The sequence below is a fragment of the Falco peregrinus genome, chromosome 9 (genome assembly GCF_023634155.1).
Source record: "Falco peregrinus isolate bFalPer1 chromosome 9, bFalPer1.pri, whole genome shotgun sequence".
Classification (NCBI taxonomy): domain Eukaryota; kingdom Metazoa; phylum Chordata; class Aves; order Falconiformes; family Falconidae; genus Falco; species Falco peregrinus.
The window spans coordinates 29816419-29838280 of NC_073729.1; the positions used below are offsets into that span (position 1 = coordinate 29816419).

At 41.2% G+C, this 21862-nt stretch overlaps 1 protein-coding gene across 5 annotated transcripts in view; it reads right to left on the reverse strand.

Annotated features, from left to right (window-relative positions):
• TSHZ2 (teashirt zinc finger homeobox 2) overlaps nt 1-21862 on the reverse strand; it is a 232021-nt gene that overhangs the window by 72393 nt on the left and 137766 nt on the right. For 2 of the 5 annotated variants that reach the window (XM_005235929.3, XM_055813798.1), the window contains exon 2: nt 18075-21150. In XM_005235929.3, the coding sequence (XP_005235986.1) occupies nt 18083-21150 (3068 nt within the window). In that variant the 3' untranslated portion in view covers nt 18075-18082. Of the gene's footprint in view, nt 1-521; nt 2273-9185; nt 12441-12473; nt 14477-18074; nt 21151-21862 lie in introns of those variants that run through there. The other 3 variants (XM_055813800.1, XM_055813801.1, XM_055813802.1) reach the window with 3 other exon arrangements.

Consider the following 21862-nt stretch of genomic DNA (forward strand, 5'->3'; position numbering starts at 1 on the left):
GACATTTACCCTTTCCAGCCAAGTGGAGTAACCACTAGGCTAAAAAGTTGTATTTCTGTTCCCTCTCCCCAGCCCAACAAATCTTGAACTCCTGTTTTGAAAAGCTTCAGAAAGGGCAATGTGAGAAGCGCTCCTGCTTTGTCTCAGGTCTTTTTCAAGAAACAGAGAACAAAATTTAGGTGTTGAAGGATCGTGTAAAATCCTTATTGATGGTTCATGTTTGGAGAGGCTATATAAATTAGATTCATGTTCTGCAACTCTTGCCCCTTTATAAAACAGCCCAAACCAAGACCTTGGATCTGAAATTGTGGAGTGTTTTGAAAATATGGAGCTGGATTCAGATCCAGATCTGAATTTCCTAGTGGTTGCCTGTCTTCCATCTGTTTGTATCTGGATGTCTCACAGGATATAAGCAGCAGTTCTGTAGTGTCACACATGAATAAAGTGGATAATTATAAAATTAAAAGATATAACATGCTTCTAGGGGAGATAAGACTACAATTAAAGAGTATAAACAAAACTGAGTTTGATGTACAGACTGATATATTTATTCATTAAATATAATAACATAAACAAGACTATTAACTGTCATATTATAATGATACTGTACCCTGCAAATCATACTTGGGAAAAAGTCCTATTGACTTCAATAGCAATGTCACATAAATTTAAATCATGACTGCAGTAAAACAATATGTCATCATTCTTATTCATGATTATTTGTTGCACATACCCCAAAATTTTACACAAAATACCTGTAACTTACTGAACTGAGTCTGAGCCCAAATGTTTTATCTGCAAAGCTAAAGAAACCCAGCAGGGAATGCAGAAACCTGTTCCACAGATAACTGAAATACAGTATTCCCAAGAGGGGAAAACAGCCCAGGCAAGGCTGCTGTTTATCCCATCTCTCTAGAAAACACTGGACATATTTTTGCTCAGGAGATGGCAAAATCTGGGCAAATGCCACTTCGTATCAGCAGTGTTAAGATCAGATTCTGACCTTTTTTAAACATTGTTAACAGTCAGCAACAGTGGAACCCTTAAAGCAAAAATTTCCGTCTAGAAAGTATGCATTAACTAGCTTGGGGTAAGTAAAAAGCCAGTCTGGAAGGGAAAAAGTGTTTCAAGAATTCTCCCTTGTTGTACACAGCATCTGTGCCAAGAAGATGTAAAACAGGACCATTTTGAGTCATAACAATTTATCCACCCTTTGCACAGCCTCTTTGCTCATACAGGGCACAAGGCAGGGGAGAAGCAGCTCGTGCAAGATCTCTAGTGTGAACAACACAAACTTAAAATCTTAAAAGGGGACTCACCCCAAATTTGTGAACTGCGCTGAACTGTGAATTATTATGTCAAATGTTTCATTGTAAAAGTCCTCATTAAATTCTTTGGCGTTCACCACACGCTCAGCGTAACTTGAAGTGCTGAGAAAACGAACGCTTACTGTGCCATGACAAAGGCCAATGGTTGCCTCTTTACTGAGCTTGATACATATGGTGAAAACATATTGACTAATTACTTGCCATTTTCAAAAACTGAAAACACTCCAAAGTCAGGCCCAAGATAATAGAACAAGATACAGTACGAAGAATAAAGACTGGGAGAATAGAGAGGAAGAACAGTGTAACTCTGTTACTGCTAATCCCTTATTCAACATTTGCTTTGATATATGCATACCGAGGAATAATACAGCATCTCCCTGTTTCAAACTGCTTAATGAAAATTGGTAAATTAATGCACCTCATTAATACATCTGTTCAAAGTAGAGACTAGCTGAAGTAGCAAAGATAAAATCCAGAACCAGACTTCTCCCAGACAGTAGCATGCCATGGCCAATAATTTGCCCAGGGCTTCAGTTTTGCCACGCTCAGTTTTCTGCAGTTGTGCAACTTGTTCTGGTGTTTGCCAAGTGCCCCCCAGGAGAGGGAGCTGGGCTCTGCTGTTGAGGGAAATATATTACAGGGGTCCAAGGCAGTGTGGCAAGTAAGACACCAAGACATGCTTCTCACTCTAGTTTTCCAAATGCCATCTCTGATACGAATAGTCCCTTACAGCAGCCTAGCCCGAGCTGCCTCAGAGAAGTCCCTTGTACACAGCCTTCAGAGTGAGCCTCTTTAATGCCATCTGATTTCCAGCACCTCTCCTCCAAGTCATGACAAACTGGCCCACTCATCTGCTTAGGAATCTTCCCTAAGTAGTGGGACGAACATTTGACAAGTTAATTTCAAGGTAGCTCATGGAGTAGGAGCAACGTAAAGCTACACAACTGCAAAAAAAAAAAAAAAAAAGAAAAGTTGCTGGATAAATTCTGCCAGTAATGGATGTGTAACAGAAAATATACTTAAAATTCAAGCTCTTTGTATTAGAAGACAAGCTCTTTGGTTTAGAAGTAGAAAACACGAGTACTCGCTGAAGCTAGGGTTAACAGGAATACAATTACTGCTATTAGAGTTTTATGATTATGAAACTTGTACTCATGTATCCACAACTTAGAAATAATAGGAAATGCAATAGATGACTTCAAAAAAAATCAAGACAATTTTTAAAAAAATCAATAATTATTCCCTTTTATTTTCACTTTAAATCATCCAGATAATAGAAATCAGAGACCTGAATAGGATGCCTAATGTTAATGGCATTATTAGATCGAGAAAAAAGAAAGTGTGATCAAAAGTTTGACCCATTTACCAAAAAGTTCATAGTTTCTAGAAGCACACTATTCTACTAGTTAGAATTTTTTAAAATTTAAGATAAATCTCAAACCATGTTTGGAGGTTAGATGTAATCCTAAGCAGGCACTAAGAATAATTTATAAATATTTCTATTATATGAGAAAAAGTTGCTATTTTAGAGACACATAAATAATATGATGCCTTTCATAAAAGTTTTAGAAGTTTTATTTTCCAGACCATCAACTAAAAATAAAACACTTTCAGTGACTGAATTTCCTTTAAGGCAACTCTTGCGCCTGATTTGATAACATTACTGGTAAAGTCCTAGTAAAACTCCTGGAAGAATTCCCCATGTTTTGAACAGGACTGGACATTAGCCATATTGCTTTTCATGACTATTACTGTTTTATTGTAAAAGCACAGGTAGATCATCACAATTTTGCCCCTGTTGCATAAATATGCAAGGGTTTAAAAGAATGGCTGTTCTCCAAGGGGTGGGAAGAACCTTGCTTCATTTACTGTTTAAAAAGAGTTTGAAAACCTTAAAGTCACCTAAGTGCAAAAGATGCTTTTCCTGCTCCAGTGGAGTTCCACCTCAACTTTTTCCAAAAGCCTGGGTAAACAACGCAATTCTAAATAGAAGCAATAAACAAAAATACTATTATTTATTTTTGTTCTAATAATTCCCAGGGCAACGGAGCCTTCCCTGGGCAGCCGACGAGCCAAGCTCTCGCTTCCCGGGCACTGCTCTGGCAGAGCATTGTAGGGGGGTAACCAGGCTCTAATCACGGCTTTCTGCTTTCAGTCACTTTTTGTTCTTGCCAATGAGGGTTCTTTTTTATTTCCCTGGGAGTTCACCAGCAGCACGTACCATGCATGGAGCCCTGCTATGCAGCAGCCTGCAGGAGGGATAACGGAGCTGGGCTAAGGTGTGGGAAGTTCTTTTGGAAACTCAGTTCCCTCCCAGTGCAGCCACGCTCTTCTTCGGCTTTTTGTTTAATCTCTAGGTACAGTCTTTGCAGGCTTGTACATAAAACGTCAATGAAGCCAGCTCAAGGACTGCTTGCCATGTCTGACTGTGGCACCACACAATGGGCTGGGAATGCCTGAGATCGTTTCCTTTCCTGCCTTTCATATCACTGAACTGAAACCATCACTCGTGTCAAAAGCAAGGACTGCAGATGAAAGGCCAGTGCATTAAGACAGCACATAATTGTCAGTCTCTGAGTTTCTGACATTAATCGTTTTACTCAGAGAAGGCAGTGGAATGTTTTTTGTGTGTCCCCCCCCTCCCCACCTCGACTGACAACACACAGGAGATAGTCTGGATAAAAATTAAAAAAAAATGACTCAAAATTTTTGCTAATTAAAAGTAATGTGTTTTCCCATTTTTTGGCAATTTGATAACACAAAACACTTACTTGGGGGCCACAGGGGGAAACAAACTGAGACGGATAAAAAATGTTTTGTGTTCATCCAAGCAAGACTATGTTAATGCACATTATCCCATTAATGCACATCAACATCGGGAATAAGCGCGCCAATGCAAGCAAGAAGCATACACTTATCATCATTTGATAACATGTTTAATGACAGATTGACGGTTGATTTGCAAATGTGAACTGGCATCAATGTTGCTAACTTCAGCTTCTGCCGCCTCCTCTGCTATGCCAGCATATTTATGTGCATAATTTGATTTCGCAGCCACACTGTTAGTACATTTTTAATATTAACTATGCAAGAACAGACAGCCGAACTTAAGTTGCACTGATGGTTTGAGTTCATTAGATTGAAAAAGATGGGCAATGATGACAAAGATGGAGATGGCAGTGCAACATCAAAGAGGCAACACTTAACAAACACACTCCATTTTGAACAAACCGAACTAACACATTTCATGTTGTCGGCTGCAGCAGAGCCCTTATGTACAACAGTAAGAAAAAAAATATGCTCCTGCCCTGGGCACACTGACAGCAACTCTCCAAGAAGCTTAGCAGGCTCCTGGACACACAGCTGTAAGACATTTCACTCATCTATTGCAGGTAAAGGGATTGATTCTGATCTGATGTCCGAGTGACAACAACATAATTTAGCGGACTTGCAGTGGAGTTACTCCTGATTTACATCAGTCCAAGAGAGAGTGCCTGCCTGTTCCCACTCTCCTTCCCTAGTTTGCTTTTCACAGCTGCGATTCTTTATGACGAATAATAAAAAGATTTTGCTGAGAGCTCAGCTCTTGCATGCATGATACAGAGAGCAGAACTGCGAGTTCCGAAACCCTGGGGCCTCATGCCGCGGGGTGTGGGATGTCCTTCCTGTGTCCCTGCAGCCAGGGAGCCCCGCACTGCACCGGGCTGGGCTCCCGGTGACTTCCTCTTCTCTGGTGATTCTGGACAATTCAATTCTGCTCTGAGGGGAACATGTGCCAGTGAGCTGGGAAGAGGATATTTCATCCTCTGCTCACATTAATGTCTAGGCATATACTGCATCTAGTATGAATTTGCTTGTTGTGCTGCAATATATAATAAATTTGAGGCAGTAGCTTTATGTTGCAAGTTGTAATGTTAAATTTTATGATACAAACTGACCATCTGCAGGAATCTGACCATATAACCTAAGCCATTCTGTGTAGACTATAACATTAGTACCTCTGAATCACGGTGAAACTATGATTTAGACACACAATTAGATAGACCAGGTCCTCAACAATTCTCAGCTGTCTGAATTACTGCTGAACAACCTAATAAATATATACCATATAGGCCTCTGTTCTGCAAAGCTTTCAAAAATGTTCTTAAGTTGGCCTCTAATCGGCAAAGCACCTATTGCAATTACTGTTACTCAGAGAGTAGTCCTGGAGCTTCTAGAAACCCATTGTGCTTGGCACTGCACAAACAGAACAACACCCCACTGCTCAGGGACCACTGCTTCTGGCTCGCTGCGTGGGGATGGAGTGCTGGAGCAAGGCCAGGGTTTGTTAGGAAGCTGTGAGGGACATGAAGTATTGACTATTGAATTTAATCCTGGAAACACTGCACCCACTTGCCGGATTGGGATACTGAGTAAGGGAGCAGAAAAGGACATTGCACCAGTCAGCAGGTCACCTTCACCAGGCTGCAGCAGGAGGACTCCTGGTACCTCTGACGTGGTGGCAGCTCCTGAGCAAATGCCTTCTGCCAGGATGCTGACCTGGCCAGGCTGTAGAAACTGTATTCTTTATGGTCTGTTATGAAAGAAATCTAAAGCTTTAATTTCAGTAAAATCTCCTTGCAGGGGTCTGTCCTCTTTTTAAGAAGAGACCTGCATTGCAACGAGAACTAATCCGAAGTCCCTGGCTACATTCAGTTCAGGTAGTTTGTTAGGCACCTCCAGTGGCTGGTGCTGTACGGATGAAGGTGTATGACTCCCAAATGAGGAATATCTGAACATACAGACAGTAGCAGACAGCCTGGGAGACTAGCATCTTCGGCTGATGTGTGTAGTCGGCTTTTTGAGAATTTAAGCTATTGATGCATTAGGGTCCAAAAACCAATAGCAGAATAGCAGACATGAGATCTTACCATGCAAGGTGTTGTATTGAGTGCAAGATGATCTCTGTCTTAGAAAGGGGCCAAATAATTTCCAGTGACACAGGGCAACAGGTAGATCTTGCTTTACCCAAATGAGAACACGAGAGATCTTGGAAGCATTCTCAAAAGGAAAAGACCCGCACCCCCCCCCCCCCCCCAAAAAAAAAAGAAAGGGGGGGGGCAGGGGAGAAGGGCCAGCAGAGGCAAATGCAAGAATGAGGTCACATTCAGCTTATTTTGTTTTCTTTTAAGTATCATCAGTGGACTGTTCAGAAAGGCACAAGAGCAGTGAGCAGTGGGGCTTCCTGCCCTGCGAGCTGAGCAGCAGAGAAGGAGCTGGTCAGCCCGTACCCAGCAACCTCAATGACTGCTGTTAACAGCCTTGTGCTGCCTCCTCCTTACCTGGGCTTTAGCTACAATTAGAAATAAAAACATATCCCAGGGAGAGGGAATTGTGGTCACTGGTCACTCATGCCTGCTGATGGAGAATGGGTGATGGGGAGAGCAAAAGAGGCAGGCTGTGAAAGGCTCTCTCCTACCCCAGCCCTGGCCCAGCACGACCTCAGCGTGGTAGCATTGCAGGGGGGTGTGAAATAGCTTCCAACTCCTCGTTTGCCCTCCAGATTGACTGAGCTCCTCCTGTGACCGTGTGCTTAAAACACTGGTTGTAGAGAGCTCCAGAGAACAGGACTCCAGAGCATCACACAGTTGGAAAACCCATTAGATTTCTCGAGTCACAATTATCTCTGCTAGTGCATTTGTGTCCTCTTTCCTGTCTTGCTTTAAGTAAGTTACAATTCTCCCACTCTCGTTACTGAGTATATGCAGATGCCACTTTGTTCCATGTGATTTATAGCCAGTAGCTAATGTTCAGTTATAATTCCCCATTTTAGACATGAAAAATAGCCTGTAATGCTCAACACAAGGGCCTCTCAACAATGATATATAATTTCAAAATTAACATGAGGACAGAGGAGACACAGGATTTTGAACTAGGGACTTTCTCATTCAAAGGTTAAATCTCTACAAGGTGAGCTAAAGGAATTAGTTGAGTTATTAAGTAAATGCCTCTGTTATATTTTCCCAGTACATTAGCTGTTGCAGCCTTTTCCAGTTCAGCTGTGTTCCGCCCCAGCGTGTTCAAAGTGCAAATGCTCATGGCACTGTATTCACACATTTGTTTTTTTTCAATGTCAAACAAACTGGAGCTTTTCAGAGCCAAAGGTCAAAGTGGAGGGCCCTTAAGAATATCTCTTGGGAAATTATGTGATTGTTCTTATGTCTTTATTGCATATAAAATCAGGCTTCATATATGGCTCGCCCTTTCCAAGCATCTTAAAACTATAAATGAGTCATGACTCAGTCCTGCAACACCTAGGTTATATAAGCGGTCTTGTTAATTTACTGGAATATCTTGCATAACTAATCATTTCCAGGATCAAACTCTGAAGCCTCTGAAACCTCTCAACTGTGAAGAGCTCCTTTAGAAGCAGTGAAGTTAAATCCCAGCCTCACACAATGAGTCAAAAGCAGAACAAGGGACAGAACCTGCATCACCAGACTTGCTCTGCCAAACGTAAGCCATAAACCCCTCCTCTGGCAAAGCTCAGCAATTCAGAAAGCTCATAGGGAGAACAGAGACTGGAGAAGGAAAAGAGCTTGGCTATGGAGAGGTTTTGGAGGTGGCATTCCTTTCTTGTGTGCTTTCTGTTCACAGTAAGAAGATGTAGCTCATATCTTAGGTGTCTCTTGCTGCCCTCTGGTTAACGCTGTCTCACACCAGCACCAAGTATTACATCTATGGATTACAAATTTATTGACATTTGACATTTGCATCAGCTTTCACCTCATCAACAGGAGCTTTGGCTGCCAAAGGGAATTATTATGGAAGATTTCAACAGGCATGGGAATGCCAAAAAGGTCATTAAATCATATCAGAAAAACAATGTGTTCATAGTGTTCATACATTTAGTCTTGCCAGTAAATCTTCTGGTTGATGCTTGGACCACCTACTGACGATACTCAAAGAGAAGGAGAAACAGGGACAATTGAAGAGATGAATTAAATTAAAACAAAATGACATGAAGCCTGGCACAGTGGGATCTTTAATTTTCTACTCTATGAATCCAGAATAAGCAAAAACCAAAACAAAGCACAGTGGCTTGACTTTATCTAAGTTAATTCCATCCATATAGGCAGGGCTTAACTAAATAATCCTGAGTAATGTGTGCACCCAACATTATTGCATGCAATTTGTATGTGGGAGGTGCAGAATTCAGAAAACATATGGCACATGGAAAACAAATGACAGGGTGTGCTTTTACACTCATTTTGGCTATACTTATCACTCTTGTTGATATTTTTTTCCAGACATGAAATATGAGTGTAGGAACTTTCACCCTAATCCCTTTGGAAAAATACTGAGAGCTATTTTTTTTTTTTTTTTTTTGCAATTGTGATTTATAAAAGAAGGCCACCACATAATTCCTGGGAGCAGACAGTGTTTTAAAAAAACACTGATCAAATAAACAGAATTACCTCCCCCATCATTTTTCCCCTGGATGACAAACCTAGGTCTTGTACCATAAAAACCCAAGGCCAACAGATTAGGGCTCCATAGGATTATGGAGGGAAGTGAATTACTGAACTGGAAGCCCACCCACAACCTATCTATCTGTGTATGTCTAGTCTATGGTGAGCTTCACTAAAGACTGATCCACATGCAGCTGTTTGCCCCTGAGCTGAGCAAGCATGAAGGAAGTATTAAATTTGCCCTTCTCCAGTAGAAGAGTGGTGTGTTCACATGAGCACAGGCAGAAAAAGGCCACAGTATTGTCATATCCCAGTGGGATTCTTCTTCTGTGATGTCCCTTGGGATGTAGATCAAGAGGTGGGTAAAAAGCAACATCAGCCTTTTTAATGGCCCTGTAAAGAAAGTTGGTAGCCATGAGGATGCAGTCCCAACAGTGCTCAGTGCCAGTAGCTTGTCTTGTCCCCCAGAAACATAGTCAGCATCGTGTAGCCACTGTTGTGCTTGGAACACTGCTGCACATGTGGCTATGGGGAGGCTGCACAGGATCGCATGAAGAGCAGCAGAGGGCAGCGACAGAGAACTGGACAGAAAGGTTCTCCTAAACCTTGGCTTGAAACCAGAGAGAAGTGGAGAGGTACTGCTGTGTGAGGGAGAGATCTAGCAGCAGCTGTGCACTACACCAGGATATCGGTTGCATGTATTGAGATAGATAATTTCAGGTAGTCTGTGTGACTCATGGTATAAACTTGGGGTTTTCAGAAATAGGGAGTGTTTGTGAGTTTTCATTAGATGACAATGAAAACAGCAGTTCCACATTTGAGATTTCAACGGTTCTTCAAGAGGAGAGGGGAGAGTCACTGTTTGCGCACCAAATGCTTTGGAGGTTTAGAAAAGCTGAAAGCAAACCCAGAAGGGGTCAAACTAGTATTATATATGTGCAACAGAACGAGCAGTTTTGCATCCTCTGAATTACTGGTCCAGCTAGTATAAGCTCTGCAGTAAGACCGCAAGTCCCGCTCCATATACAGTTGAGAAAGAAATCTTTTGAGGGTGGCATTTTTATTGCATCATGGTAAACTCCCAGGGAAAGCTGAACAGAGAATGGAATAAGGTGTGATACCCTTATGTCTGGGGGCTTGGTAGGTATCACTTCTGCACTCTGGGTGTGACTCCTTCCTTAGCCATAGGCAAAGAGGAAGCACGAAGGCTCAGCACTGGTCTGACTGCCATGGGCTGGTTTGTACACCCTCTTCCCCCTGCCTTAGGGTTGGGCACCTTCAGAGCTCACCCCAAGAGGCCTCACAGTTGTGCCCAAGCTTCTGCAGCTATCAAGAAGGCCTCCTGCATATTCTCTGCAGCTCTGGGAGCAGAGGAAAATAATCTCCTCCAGCTGAAGTAGTCCCTGAACCATAAATCTGGAGGCTGGGGGAGTGCTCTGGGAAGGGCACCACCTGTGCTTACACTCATACTGGTCATGGGCAGAGATAGGATGGACACATGGACCTTTGACCTGACCCTGTATGGCTATTCTAATGTTCTTACCTCACTTTTAATTCAGCTTTATGAGAAGAGCAGAAAAATGTCATGAAGAAAGTCTTAGCAGTGTTCAGCTGTTGGGCACATCTCCTGTTACAAAGGATTGTGTATACTTAGGGCTAGGGAATAGAATATGAACACAAAACATGGCAATCGTTCACTTATAGCTGGAGGCTACCGGCTCCACGACACAGAGAAAGCTCAGCCTGGCAGTGATGCAGAGAGCAAATATCCCAACCGGGGACCAGGGAAGCTCCCTCAAGCACCAGGGCTGTTGGAGCTTGAGGGACTGTGTGGTGCAGGCAGTGTAAACCAGCCTCGACCTTCACCAGATGATGCAGAGCACTAATGGGAAAGGCAGGAGAAGAGAGAAACAAAAGAGCATGTGGATGTCATGGCCTTCCTGATGATGCTACTTGGGGTGAGCCTGAAGGCTGAACTTTTTTGGTTCTCCAATGCAGCCCAAACCCACTGTTTTTATCACCTGGTGGAGCTCTTGAGTGGTTGTGTTAATCATGGATGAGGGTGACAATAGATATGGAAACTGGAGGATGCTGACAACATCTTAGTAAACTGTGTCCTCATACCCTCACCTTTCTCTTCCTGGCCTGCTTAGCCTTGCAGCTGCTGCTGTGTGCACAGAGTTTCCATGCTGGCCACTTGATAATAAATTGAAAAGAGACTGCTGGAGTACAGGGGCATGGGGACTCTGAGCATCCACGGGGACTCCGAGGCCTACGATCCTCTGCAGTACAGGCTTCCCAAAGGATGAACTCCTTCTCCTTCATCTGTACCCCCTCCACTGTAGCAAAGCACCAAGCAAATGGTCTTGGCTGGCCTGAGAAAAGGCGGGCGAGGGGAGGCAGCAACTGCTACCGCATATACCCCTGTGTTGCTTGATCTGACACAGCTGCTGGAGGAGGTGGAGTGGAGGGAAACAACCACATCAAAGCCACTTTAGCCACCTCTCTTTTCCCTTCAAAAATGACACTGCGGCACCCTCCACTTTCTATAACAATGTTTATCATTGTTCTTCGATTGTCTGGGACAATAAATGGTTAGAAATGAGCATATATCACCAGGAAATCTCTGCCTGCCCCTTCCCCCAAGCAGTGTCATAAAAACGTACAAATTCACATTAATAATGAAGTGCATTTCCCCGAGAAGCCACTGTGTATCTCAGGGAGAGCAGGCAAGGTGGCAGTTGCTGCAGAGTTTCTTATTAAAGAGCAGAGCAAATACTCATAAATCTGATGAGGGGCCAAAGCACATGTTAGGGCTGTCTCCCTCTTAATGGAACCTTTTCTGAAATGAAAAAAATATATATCTCGATACATTCAGGGTATTCATTAGACATGACAACCTCCTACACTCCTCCGTCCTTCCCTCCCCCACTGCTGCACGTGCTGACCCCTGGCAAAAGAGCTGGTGCTGAGTGCTGGAAGGGAGGGATTTTGGAGGGGAGGAGGAACTGTTTTGTTTCAATAAAGAGATTGTCTAAATTTACTACAATGAACATGTCCCCTCCTGGCCCCATGTCTCCCTCCTTCCGTCTGCTCCAGCAAGCTGCTGCAGTTCCCTCTGTCTCCAACCCGCAATGCACGCTCCTCTTGGCTGCCTGGCCTCTGCCATGACCCACGGCCATCCCATCTGTCCATCTGCCAGGGAGAAGAGCCAACGGAGCCAACACTGCACCCCAGAGCAGGATCTCTCTTCCAAACTTGAGTGTAGGAAACCCTTCTGCCACCTCACACCTTCAAGGGCTTGGCCAATTCATGCTCTCGGCAAAATGCGATTCTCCAGACACAGGGAGGTGGCAGGATGAGCATTGGTCCCCTCGGATCTCTCAGGGGCTGTCATCTTGCTACCTGGTGCAGTGTCTTAATGTTATCACCGGCTGGAAACCCAGGGTCTGCTGCCCCTTTCCTGAAGGGGAGATGCTCTTGAAAAGAAACGCCATCACACTTCAGACATCAGCTCTGTGCTGTGTGTTGTTCTACCTCATTCCTCTTCTCTCAGGCAGGATCCTGAGCTGGAGCCGCACTGGTGTAAATCCTGCATGACTCTGCTGACGTGTGAAAACTAGTGTAAAGGCCTGATCCTTCCTCTGCCAATGGACTCTGCCTAGATGCACAAAAAGACGCAGTTCTGAACTGAGGAGATGGGAAGAGGCTGCAGAATGAGGCCTGAAGACTACAGCTTAATAATCATGAATTATCTGCTCATTATCCCAATAAATAGTGAAAAATCTCTTCCTCCTTTCCTCCTCCCATAAAGCTGTATCTATAATTTTCCTTTTTCCATCTGTGCTCCATCATATTTGCACTGAGTGATCATCCTGCTAAATTATGTTATTTTTATTGAAAGGTGCTTTTGAGGGCTGGGTACTGCTTATGTCTTTTCGTTTTGTTATTGATCTTTGCGATTTGATTGCTAAGGTATAAAATGTATAAATAAGACTCAGATACCCTTCCTTTGAAATCTCACTGGGTAAAAATGTTCTGCTATAGATTATGAAGGCTGTAGCATTTAATAATATCAGGCGCAACAAGGAGAAGGCAAGATTTTGATATCCTTATGAATACTGAATGCTTGAGGAGTAGGTGCTATTCAAGGTCAGTTAAAATCTGGTTGAAATACTTAAAAGTTGCTGTTTCTTCGTGAGCAGAAGAGCTCCTGCCTTTTAGGGGCAGAAACTGTCATATACAGTGTGCTTATACAGAGCCTAGAAACAATATGGGTTGACCTAGTGAGTTGGATGCGCTAATGCATTGTTAAATAATATTGATCTTAATAGCAACCTGTAGTATTCATAAAAAGCAAGTAAATCTGCACTGATATATCTGTGCTGACACCCTCTGATGTGTCATCTGGCCTGACCCTGCTCTCAGGGAAGCCAGGAACACACTATTATTAGTCTTACAAGGACTATTGCTAGATTGAAAAAGTGCTATACAGGAAAATTTTGAAGATTTAAAAATACTAAATTAAAAAAAATAACCTCATCTACCACTTTGGGGAAATCGATACATTTCAGAGGATTAGGAGAACTGAGGTGTCACCCCAACAGGACTATTTTGAGGGAGGTGTGATGGGTTGGAGGTAGTTCCTTACTGAAGATGAACTCTGTATCTCTCCTCCAGCACAGCGGAAAGGCCAACCTATTCCTCTTCCTATTCCTGTCTCCTCTTCTTGCTCTCGTGGTACTCAGCAACTTTACCCAGTTTATTACAGCAAGAGTCTATTTCAAAATGGGACTTCCCTAAAGAATTTTTTTACCACTGAGAACTCATCATTTTCGAACAAGTTGTTGTCAGAAAAGTCCCATTTGAACCGCACACTCAAGGCGCGTGTTGCAATGAACCCTCTCTCTCTGGCTGGTGACGTGGTGAGCAGAACCCTCAGTTCTGTTGATAAATTCTGCTTACAAAGGCTTGATGGACATAACTGTAGGCAGCTACGTTCCAGCATGTCTGATTCTCCTGAAAGGGTCTCTCAGTTTTTAATGTTTCTTGCTAAGAAGAAATGAAAGATGAAGAGCAAGCTAAATTCTCTAAAATATAGTTTTGGGCTACTAATCCATGCAACTGTCCTTGCCCATGTAACACCAATACTGGCTAATAGTGGAATATGATGTTCAGAGCAGCTCCTACTGTTTCAGAGGGATGAGAAAATAAAATCCACAGAAGAAAAAAATCTTCTATTTTGGTATACTTAACACATACAGTTATCTACGTGTCCTATATATCATTTAACAAATTGCTTTGCAATTCTTACAGGGCGTGGTATAATGACTGATTTAAAATCACTGCATTGCTTAAACTGCATTGTTCTTCATCAAGTTGAGTCATTTTTATGTGAAGTGTCAAGCTCTCTAACAAATAACTGCTGCCAGACAAATCAAGTTCCTCATCTTAAAGCTACGGCTAAATAGTTTATAGCTTTAATCTGCTCACTGAGGTGTGCAGTCTATGACAGTAATTATAAATGCAAGGAGAAATTATAGCTGAATGCTTTAACTGCATTAGGAGCCATTTGATGAACAATCATGATTGCCTGCTCATTTTCAACAATAGAGGGCAAGTTAGTGTCAGTGCATTAGAGGATTTTCAGTTCTGCTCTGCTCTTTCTTCCATTTACCACAGAATGTCAGTTGTCTCCTATAAAGTAGAAAAAAAGCGCTGTAGAAGCTTTAAACTTGATGGTTAAAAAAAGACAAAGGAGGAAACAGAGAAAAACTGTTTATCATTATGAGTCATTTTTTTGTTTTGCAGCAGCCTTACTTTCAAATTAGTTCATCTCAGGTAGCTGCTTGTTTACTTATCAGCGTCTTTTGAAAAAGAAATCTCCCCAATTAAGTTGGTGAATTTGACTCTATAGAGACTTATTTCTATAAGAAGTTGTAGATAAGGCCACAGAGAGCCTCAATTACTGACCAGTTTATAGCCAGTCTCACCTGACTTTATCTAAAGTGAGAAAGACAATTCTGCGTTGTCTTTTTTCTCAGGATAACATAAAAATTCTAATTTAGTTGCAAAAATGAACAAATGTTCTTCAAAGGTATAAGTCAACATACAAATTACTTCTAATTAAAGCCATAGTCTCTAATGTTCATGGGTTTTCTGTGAAGAATAGCAATAAAAACAAATTTGAAGTGGGTTAAATGAAAGAGAATAGAGATGTCTGATTGGTGTATATTACACATAATTTTACGTTATATTGCTAAACCCGTATCAGTCAGAAGAATTCAAGAAAACACCAAAGATGAATATAAAACAGACATATATGTCTTTACATTTAAGAGAAATTTATAGCAAATTTCTTATAAACAGCCTCACAGAGGTCTTAAAAATAAATCCACATACGCAACACTTTTTTCTACAGTACTAACCCAGATTATTAATTTATATTTGTAATGATAGCTAACATTTTAAAATATAACCTTTAATAGTAAATTTTATTGAAATATAGAAAGTTTTTAATGCATTTCTATACTGGTGTTACTCTTTCCACTATTTTATTTCCATTTATTTTCATATATTTTCTCTATTTCTGTTTCTATTTCACTACAATATAGCCTAGAAGAAGTAAACACAAATGCATGTGCATGTTTTAAGAATCTCAGTATGCTTTATATTTCTTGTTTCTAAATACTGTGCTCTCCTCTATGTTATTATTCAAATATATACTGAATCTTAAAAATAACATGGTAAGAGTAAGCAAACTCTGAAAATCCCTGTTATTTGATTTAGTCTCCTTCCAGATCTCAGGAAAGAACCCATATGAATAAACTCTGGCCTCCACACTTGTAACATAGTCAGAACTTCGGGAGGCTTACGGCTCCAAAACTGTAATAAAATCTTTACAATGCTATCCAAAATACCCCATCATTTCATACAATTTGTGCTATCATGCATACCAACTAAAATTATAGTTCCAGATAACAGTGCTATCACTCTGTCATTGCAATTTAAATATATTTTTTCAAAGGTAAGATACAACCTGCATCTTGATATAAATTAGAAATGGATGAGTATTAAGAGGACAGCAATTTCTTGGTACCCAAAGGCAGGAAGGACAGTACCTTGTTTATGTAGTTACATATCACCTGAGTAACACTCGTGATGTGTCTGTGCAGATTTTTACAATGCAGAAACCACTTTTTTTTCCCTTAGAGATTTTTTTTCCTTTGTGTTTGTTCCCCAAATCCTCAGAAATAGTAACATGTTTATAAAGGTGGGTGTTTGGTTTGCCTCTTAGTAATAACACGGTTCTTTTAAGACCAAATCTGAAACACTTGTCATGTATTAAGCGATGAATGTGCCAAAATAACTGTCATATTAATATATTTGGCAGATAGCTTTTGTTTGATAGGACCCAAATTATTGGTTTGCTCTAATATCTTGTGTGAGAACTATGAATGTCAGCATCTTAATAATCATTAACTGATGGGGAAGGAAACCAAGTATGGTATATTTTTCCTAACCAATCTCTTGTAGCTTTCTGTTATTTTGTCAGGTATGTTGATTTTGAACGGTCAGATAAACAAGGAACATTTATCTGTTGGGTTAAAAATGCCAAAACAGAAACTTAAGGATATTAGCCCTGTTTAGAAAACAACTCTTTTTGAGTTAAGACAGAATTTTGGTGGCTAAAATATGCAGAAAGCATAAATCTAGTCAAATGCAGACAGCACGTACAAGATGTATGCAAAACTTAAATCTTATTGCACTTGAATACTGACGTTATACTCTATAGTAATAGCTTCTATTACCCGTCCCAAAGTAACCCTTTGATTAGTGTCTTAAATTATTCAAAAGTAGCCTTTTTAATGCAGCTTAAGCGATGCATAGTCCTTGTGCTGGCTCTGTACACGGAAAGTGTTTCTTAAAGCTTCATGAATATTTGCAGCAAACGTGAAATCTTCACACAAACGGGTATTCATCCTCAAAGTGCCTGCGCCCTCAATTAGCCAGAGAATAGCCACAATAGCAGGTGGTGTAAGTGACAACTCACAACACATCTTTAATTTTGACTGTCTGATGAATTCATTTTCTGAATGTTATTCAAGTAATGAACATGTTGGAGAAAATCTGAATCTGCACATGATTATTCTGTGAACAGAAGCAGAGTCTGAGTCTGCTGGTGAAATTGTTGGGAATGACTAACAGAGCCTTTCTGGAAATAAACTGGTTAGAACAAAAAAATTCTATTTGGACTTTTAGTTGATGTTCTGCATATTTATTTAAATCAAGAATATTCAAGTTTGTGAATCAAGTAAAATTAAAAATGCAAAACTTGTGTGCCATCTGAATATTACATTACATGTTATAAACATTGGTTGTGGCAATACTTCGGTTGGTGTATCTTTCAGCACAAAATAGCAACACTGATGTAGAAGCATCCTACTAACAGGTCTTTGAAATACTAAGCTTTTAAAAATCTAGCTGCATTCTCAATTAAGCAACCCCCCCCCCCCCCCCCCCCCCCCAGGTTATATGAAAACTTGCACTGAAGTCAGTGATGTTTATGAATTGACTAGCACTCCCACCAACATGAAACAAAATATAATCAAACATCTTAAAGATTAAGAAAGGAATGATGGAGAGATAGGTTAAAATGATGTGACAAAAAAAGCCACTCACAACAGTAAGTGTTTAAGTAAGTGTAAGATAAGAAAATATTTTACAAAACGAGATATCCAAATATCAACAAAAGAATAAGCGAACTTCTAGATATGAACTTTTCAGAGTTATTTGTAGATTCTTGAGGCTGGGTTTGAGATTATGTGAGACTTTGATTAATTAAGATTTTGCTAATTTGCCATTTGAATTGTCTTCTTTTCCCCATCAAAATCAGATTTACTGGTGTGTTAGCACTGAAAGAGGTAACAATCTTTTGGTTTTCAGCACTTTTTTTCTGTTTTTTACATTCTCATTGCAAAAGGTAGCATTAGTTGTTGCATTCTACATCGAAATGCATAGGACGTGAAACGATTAAAACAAAGAGAGTGAGAACTGGGGAAACAGCTATTTTAAAAGTATTAATAAGAAGCAACTTTTCTATGTAGGGCAATATGGTTATGCATTTACCAAGCTCTTCTTGAACATGTTATAAAATGGGTATGTACATGCAATTAGACTAATGAAGCAGGAGTACATTATGCATTTTATACTGTTTTCCTACATTTAAGAAAGTATGAATGTCTTATGAAGCCTCCTTAAAATGAAATTAAAACTCACTATAGAGCATGCATACCTTAAGAGTTATTCTTCATCCACTTCTGCTACAAATTGTGAATGATGTTCTGGTGACTTGCTGTGTGTTTTGCTTAGATGAAGTTTTACTGCATGTTTGCTTGCAAATGTCCGACAGCACAACTTACATTTGAACTTAGAGTCTGTGTCCTCTTCTCCAGCTATTGTTTCAGGAGATCTTTGAACTGAAACTCTGGAGATTTCTTGCTCTACCTTGGTTTGCTGCTCCACAGCCAGCCTGTTCATGTCTTTCATTTGGAAACCTAGATGAGATTCTAAGTGGCTAATGTAAGTAGATGGGGTTCGAAACTGAGATGCACAGTCGCTGCAATAAAAGACTGGATGTCCTTTGTCCATGTTTTTCAAAAACTTTGTTCCTCCGGTTTTCCTAAGTTGATACTTGACATTTGCCAGCCAGTGGCTGATGGTGGTCATTGACAGTCCAGTGAATTTCGAAATCTGCATGCGCTCTTGTGGGCCTAGATCTGATAATAAATATTTACCTTCAGATGTCTGGAAGAGGCTGGAAGCAAACTGAGCTTGCAAAATGAGAAGATGCTGAGGGTTCCAGTTTGACTGTCTGCCCTTCCTTTTATGCAGAGTGGAGACTTCTGTTGAGACATCCTCAAAGCGTCGGACATCTATTTCCAGTTTCATAGATGGGATCCTTGAAGATGCAGCAGGTTTTGGTGTAGTAGCTTTGGGAAGAACTTTGACCATGTCAGCGATGTCAGATAGAGCATGTTTTTGAGGTGGAGAAGTACAAGATTGTGCTTGAGCTGACTCAGCTTTCTTGCCTTTGGATTTGGTCAGGTCAATAGGCTGATCATTGTTTTCAAACAAATAGTGCCTGGATACACTTGCAGGCTTTTGTGGGGTTGGAGCAGGAGATAAAACTGGCTTCTCCATCATATTTAAGTTAGGTTTGTGGAACATAGAAATTGTGCTAGAGCTGGGGCTGGAGTTGGATTGAGGCTGTAAAGGCTCAGTGGCTTTGCCCAAGTGGTTATTCAGTACCGACTGCAGCGCACTGAGGGGGTTGACACAAGGCAGTTCAGACGAATGGTTGGCAGCAGCACAACCATTGCTAAGAGAAGCTGCTGTTGGTTCCTTAAGGACTGGCTTTTCTTTTCCACTGTCCTCTTTAATTTTGTTTTCTTCTTTCAAGGGACATGGCTCTGTCTTTTTTGGCTCCGCAGAGGCTTCGGATTTGAGGAGAGGTTCTCTCTCGCTCTGGCTGAGTGAGGCAGGCTCGGCTTGGATGCCCTCTTTAGCATAGTCCTTCTGTACCTCCTCCCTGTCATCGGTTTCCTTCTTTACTTGAGTGCACTGGGCCACGTTTGCTGAGATAGGGACCAGAGGCATGACCTTCCACTTTGGAGCTATGGGCCTCAGTTTATTGGTGATTGTTGGCCTGATCTGCAGTACTTGGGAACCCGCAGGCAGAGACGGCTTAGCTCCTTCTGAGAGCTGGTAAGCTGCATGGATGCTGGGATATGCACTCCAGCTGGGAGCTCCATTTTGAGCTTTATTGATGGCTGTTGTGACAGTGTTCTCCAAGGACTTTAAAATGTCCCCACCACCCTTTGAACCATCTTCTAAATCTTCTTCTCTGAGGTACTGGTATTTCATTGTGGGATCCAGTGGTTTCTGAAGAGTGTCCTCATACTCTTCAGTTTTTACTTTCTCATCTTTGTTTGCATCATCCACTTTATCTTTTTTACTTTCTTTTTTTAGTTCAGAGGTGGGAGCTATGCATTCTGCAGATGATTTACTGGTTGACTTTGAAACTGGGCTGTCACTGGCTGGTGCTTCAGACAGTGATTGCATTTTTTCCACAGCTAAAGGATCCAGAACAAGTTGCTTTCCTTTCTTTGAAGCTGAACTTGTGACTTTCAAGAAATGGCCAGTGACCATCATGTGGGTCGTGAGCTGCTGCAAGGTATCATGGGAACTTCCACATTCCATACACTTCAAAATCTGGGATTTGCAGGCCTCAAACTGCCACGTATAGCTGGCGCCATTCTGGTAGCCATAGCGGTTGTTAGACGATAACTGCAGGTTCGCGTTCTTCTGAGGAGAAAAAGTATCTGAGAAAGACCCTGTCGTGGAATCGGGGGAACAAGGCCTGTTAACATCAAACACACGTTTCTTTGCTGGAGTGACCATTTTTGAAGAAATGGTTGGTACCGGCTCCTTCAAAGGCACTTTTTGGTAATGTTTTGTTTTTATCATATGAACGCTCAGATCTTGAAGAGAATCAAAAGAGTCACCACAGAACATACATTTCAGAACTTTTTGTGCATCTTCCTTGTCCATGTCCTGGAAAGCCCTTTTTCGGGGCTTTGAGTAGCTGGTAGGTCTGTGCTTGTCCTTTTTATGGTTGTCATCTTGGTAGTGACCTGTCTCATTCATATGAACCGTTAGTTCTACCAGTGTGTCATAGGCAGCGCTGCACTGCCGGCACCGAAACCGGCTGGCGCCCGTGAACACAGTTCCACACATTTTGCTGCTCTGCCTGTAGAGTTGGACCGAGCTGAACAGGTTGGGTTTCGAGACAGGTCTGGAAGGTAAATTCTGCTGTAAGCTTTTTGACAGTGCATCTTGGTGCCAATCAAAATCAGCTTTGTTCCCTCCATTTCTGTTGTCACAACTCCTCTTTTCAGAGTTAGACAACTTGAAACCCAGCCCTAAGCCTGTCCAGTAAGAGTCTGACAGTATGTTGGCATAGACTGCTGTCATTTTATCCATGCAATCGTGTGCTTCATTCTGGGCTTTGGGGTGGGTGCTGGTTTTTGGGTCCTGTGGCTCTCTAGAGCAAATGCTTTTAATATCTGCCACATGGTCACTACCGTCACTTAGTAGTGATTCATTTTCTGCATCCTGGTTAGATATATGACTGACAGGGGAATTCTGGTAACTAAAATTCCCTTTCTGCTCAGGGCCCACTTCGTGTTCCTCATCCGTGCCAGTGTCATTGCTGCCCTGGAGCTGCGCAGTTGAGTTGTTGTCATCATCATCCTCTTCCTCCTCCTTTATATCTTCCTCTTCCTTTAAATCTTCCTCTTGGACATAACCTGAAATGTAATGTCAATATATGAAATAACTTGTTAAAGGAGAACACTACAGTTTGAGCTTTCTAGTTTCACTGTGTGTTTTCTTTACCAGACTTTGTTTTAAGCTACAACTTTATTGCCTGTTAGTTCTGGAAGTGAAAAAAGCCAAATGATGTCTTTTTTTGTGAAGGTTGCTGCATTTTGCTGGCAGATGATCATAATTCTTTATAAGTGCCAGAGATTCTGAGTTAATAATTTTCCTGTCACAGGAATATAATTCTAACTGTCCTGTAATGGGACAGTTGGAGAATTCATATGTAAGAATTTAAAGTTTATACTAAAAGCTTCAATTCTATCACACTGTTTTTAGCCTCAGTGAAAGAAAGGGTAGAATTGGCAAGGAAAAGAAGCAAAATAACTGCCATAATCTTCCTGGTTCATAGCATCAGCTAGGTACAATAACCTTTTGCCATTTGATCACCTAAAAATGCACTTTAGAATGTACACAAATAATTTATATGTCAAAATACAACATCTGAAAGCACTAATAGGCATAAGTGAAACTCTTTTGTTTATAAAAGTAATGTACTATGTACCATAAAAGAAAATTGTGCTTCAGTAAAAGCCAATCCATAAATTTCAGGGCAAGAACCCTTGGAAGTTGCGGGAGAATATTAGTATGTGACAGAGGTAGGCTAAATTTAACTATAAAACTGGAAAACTAGAAAAAAAT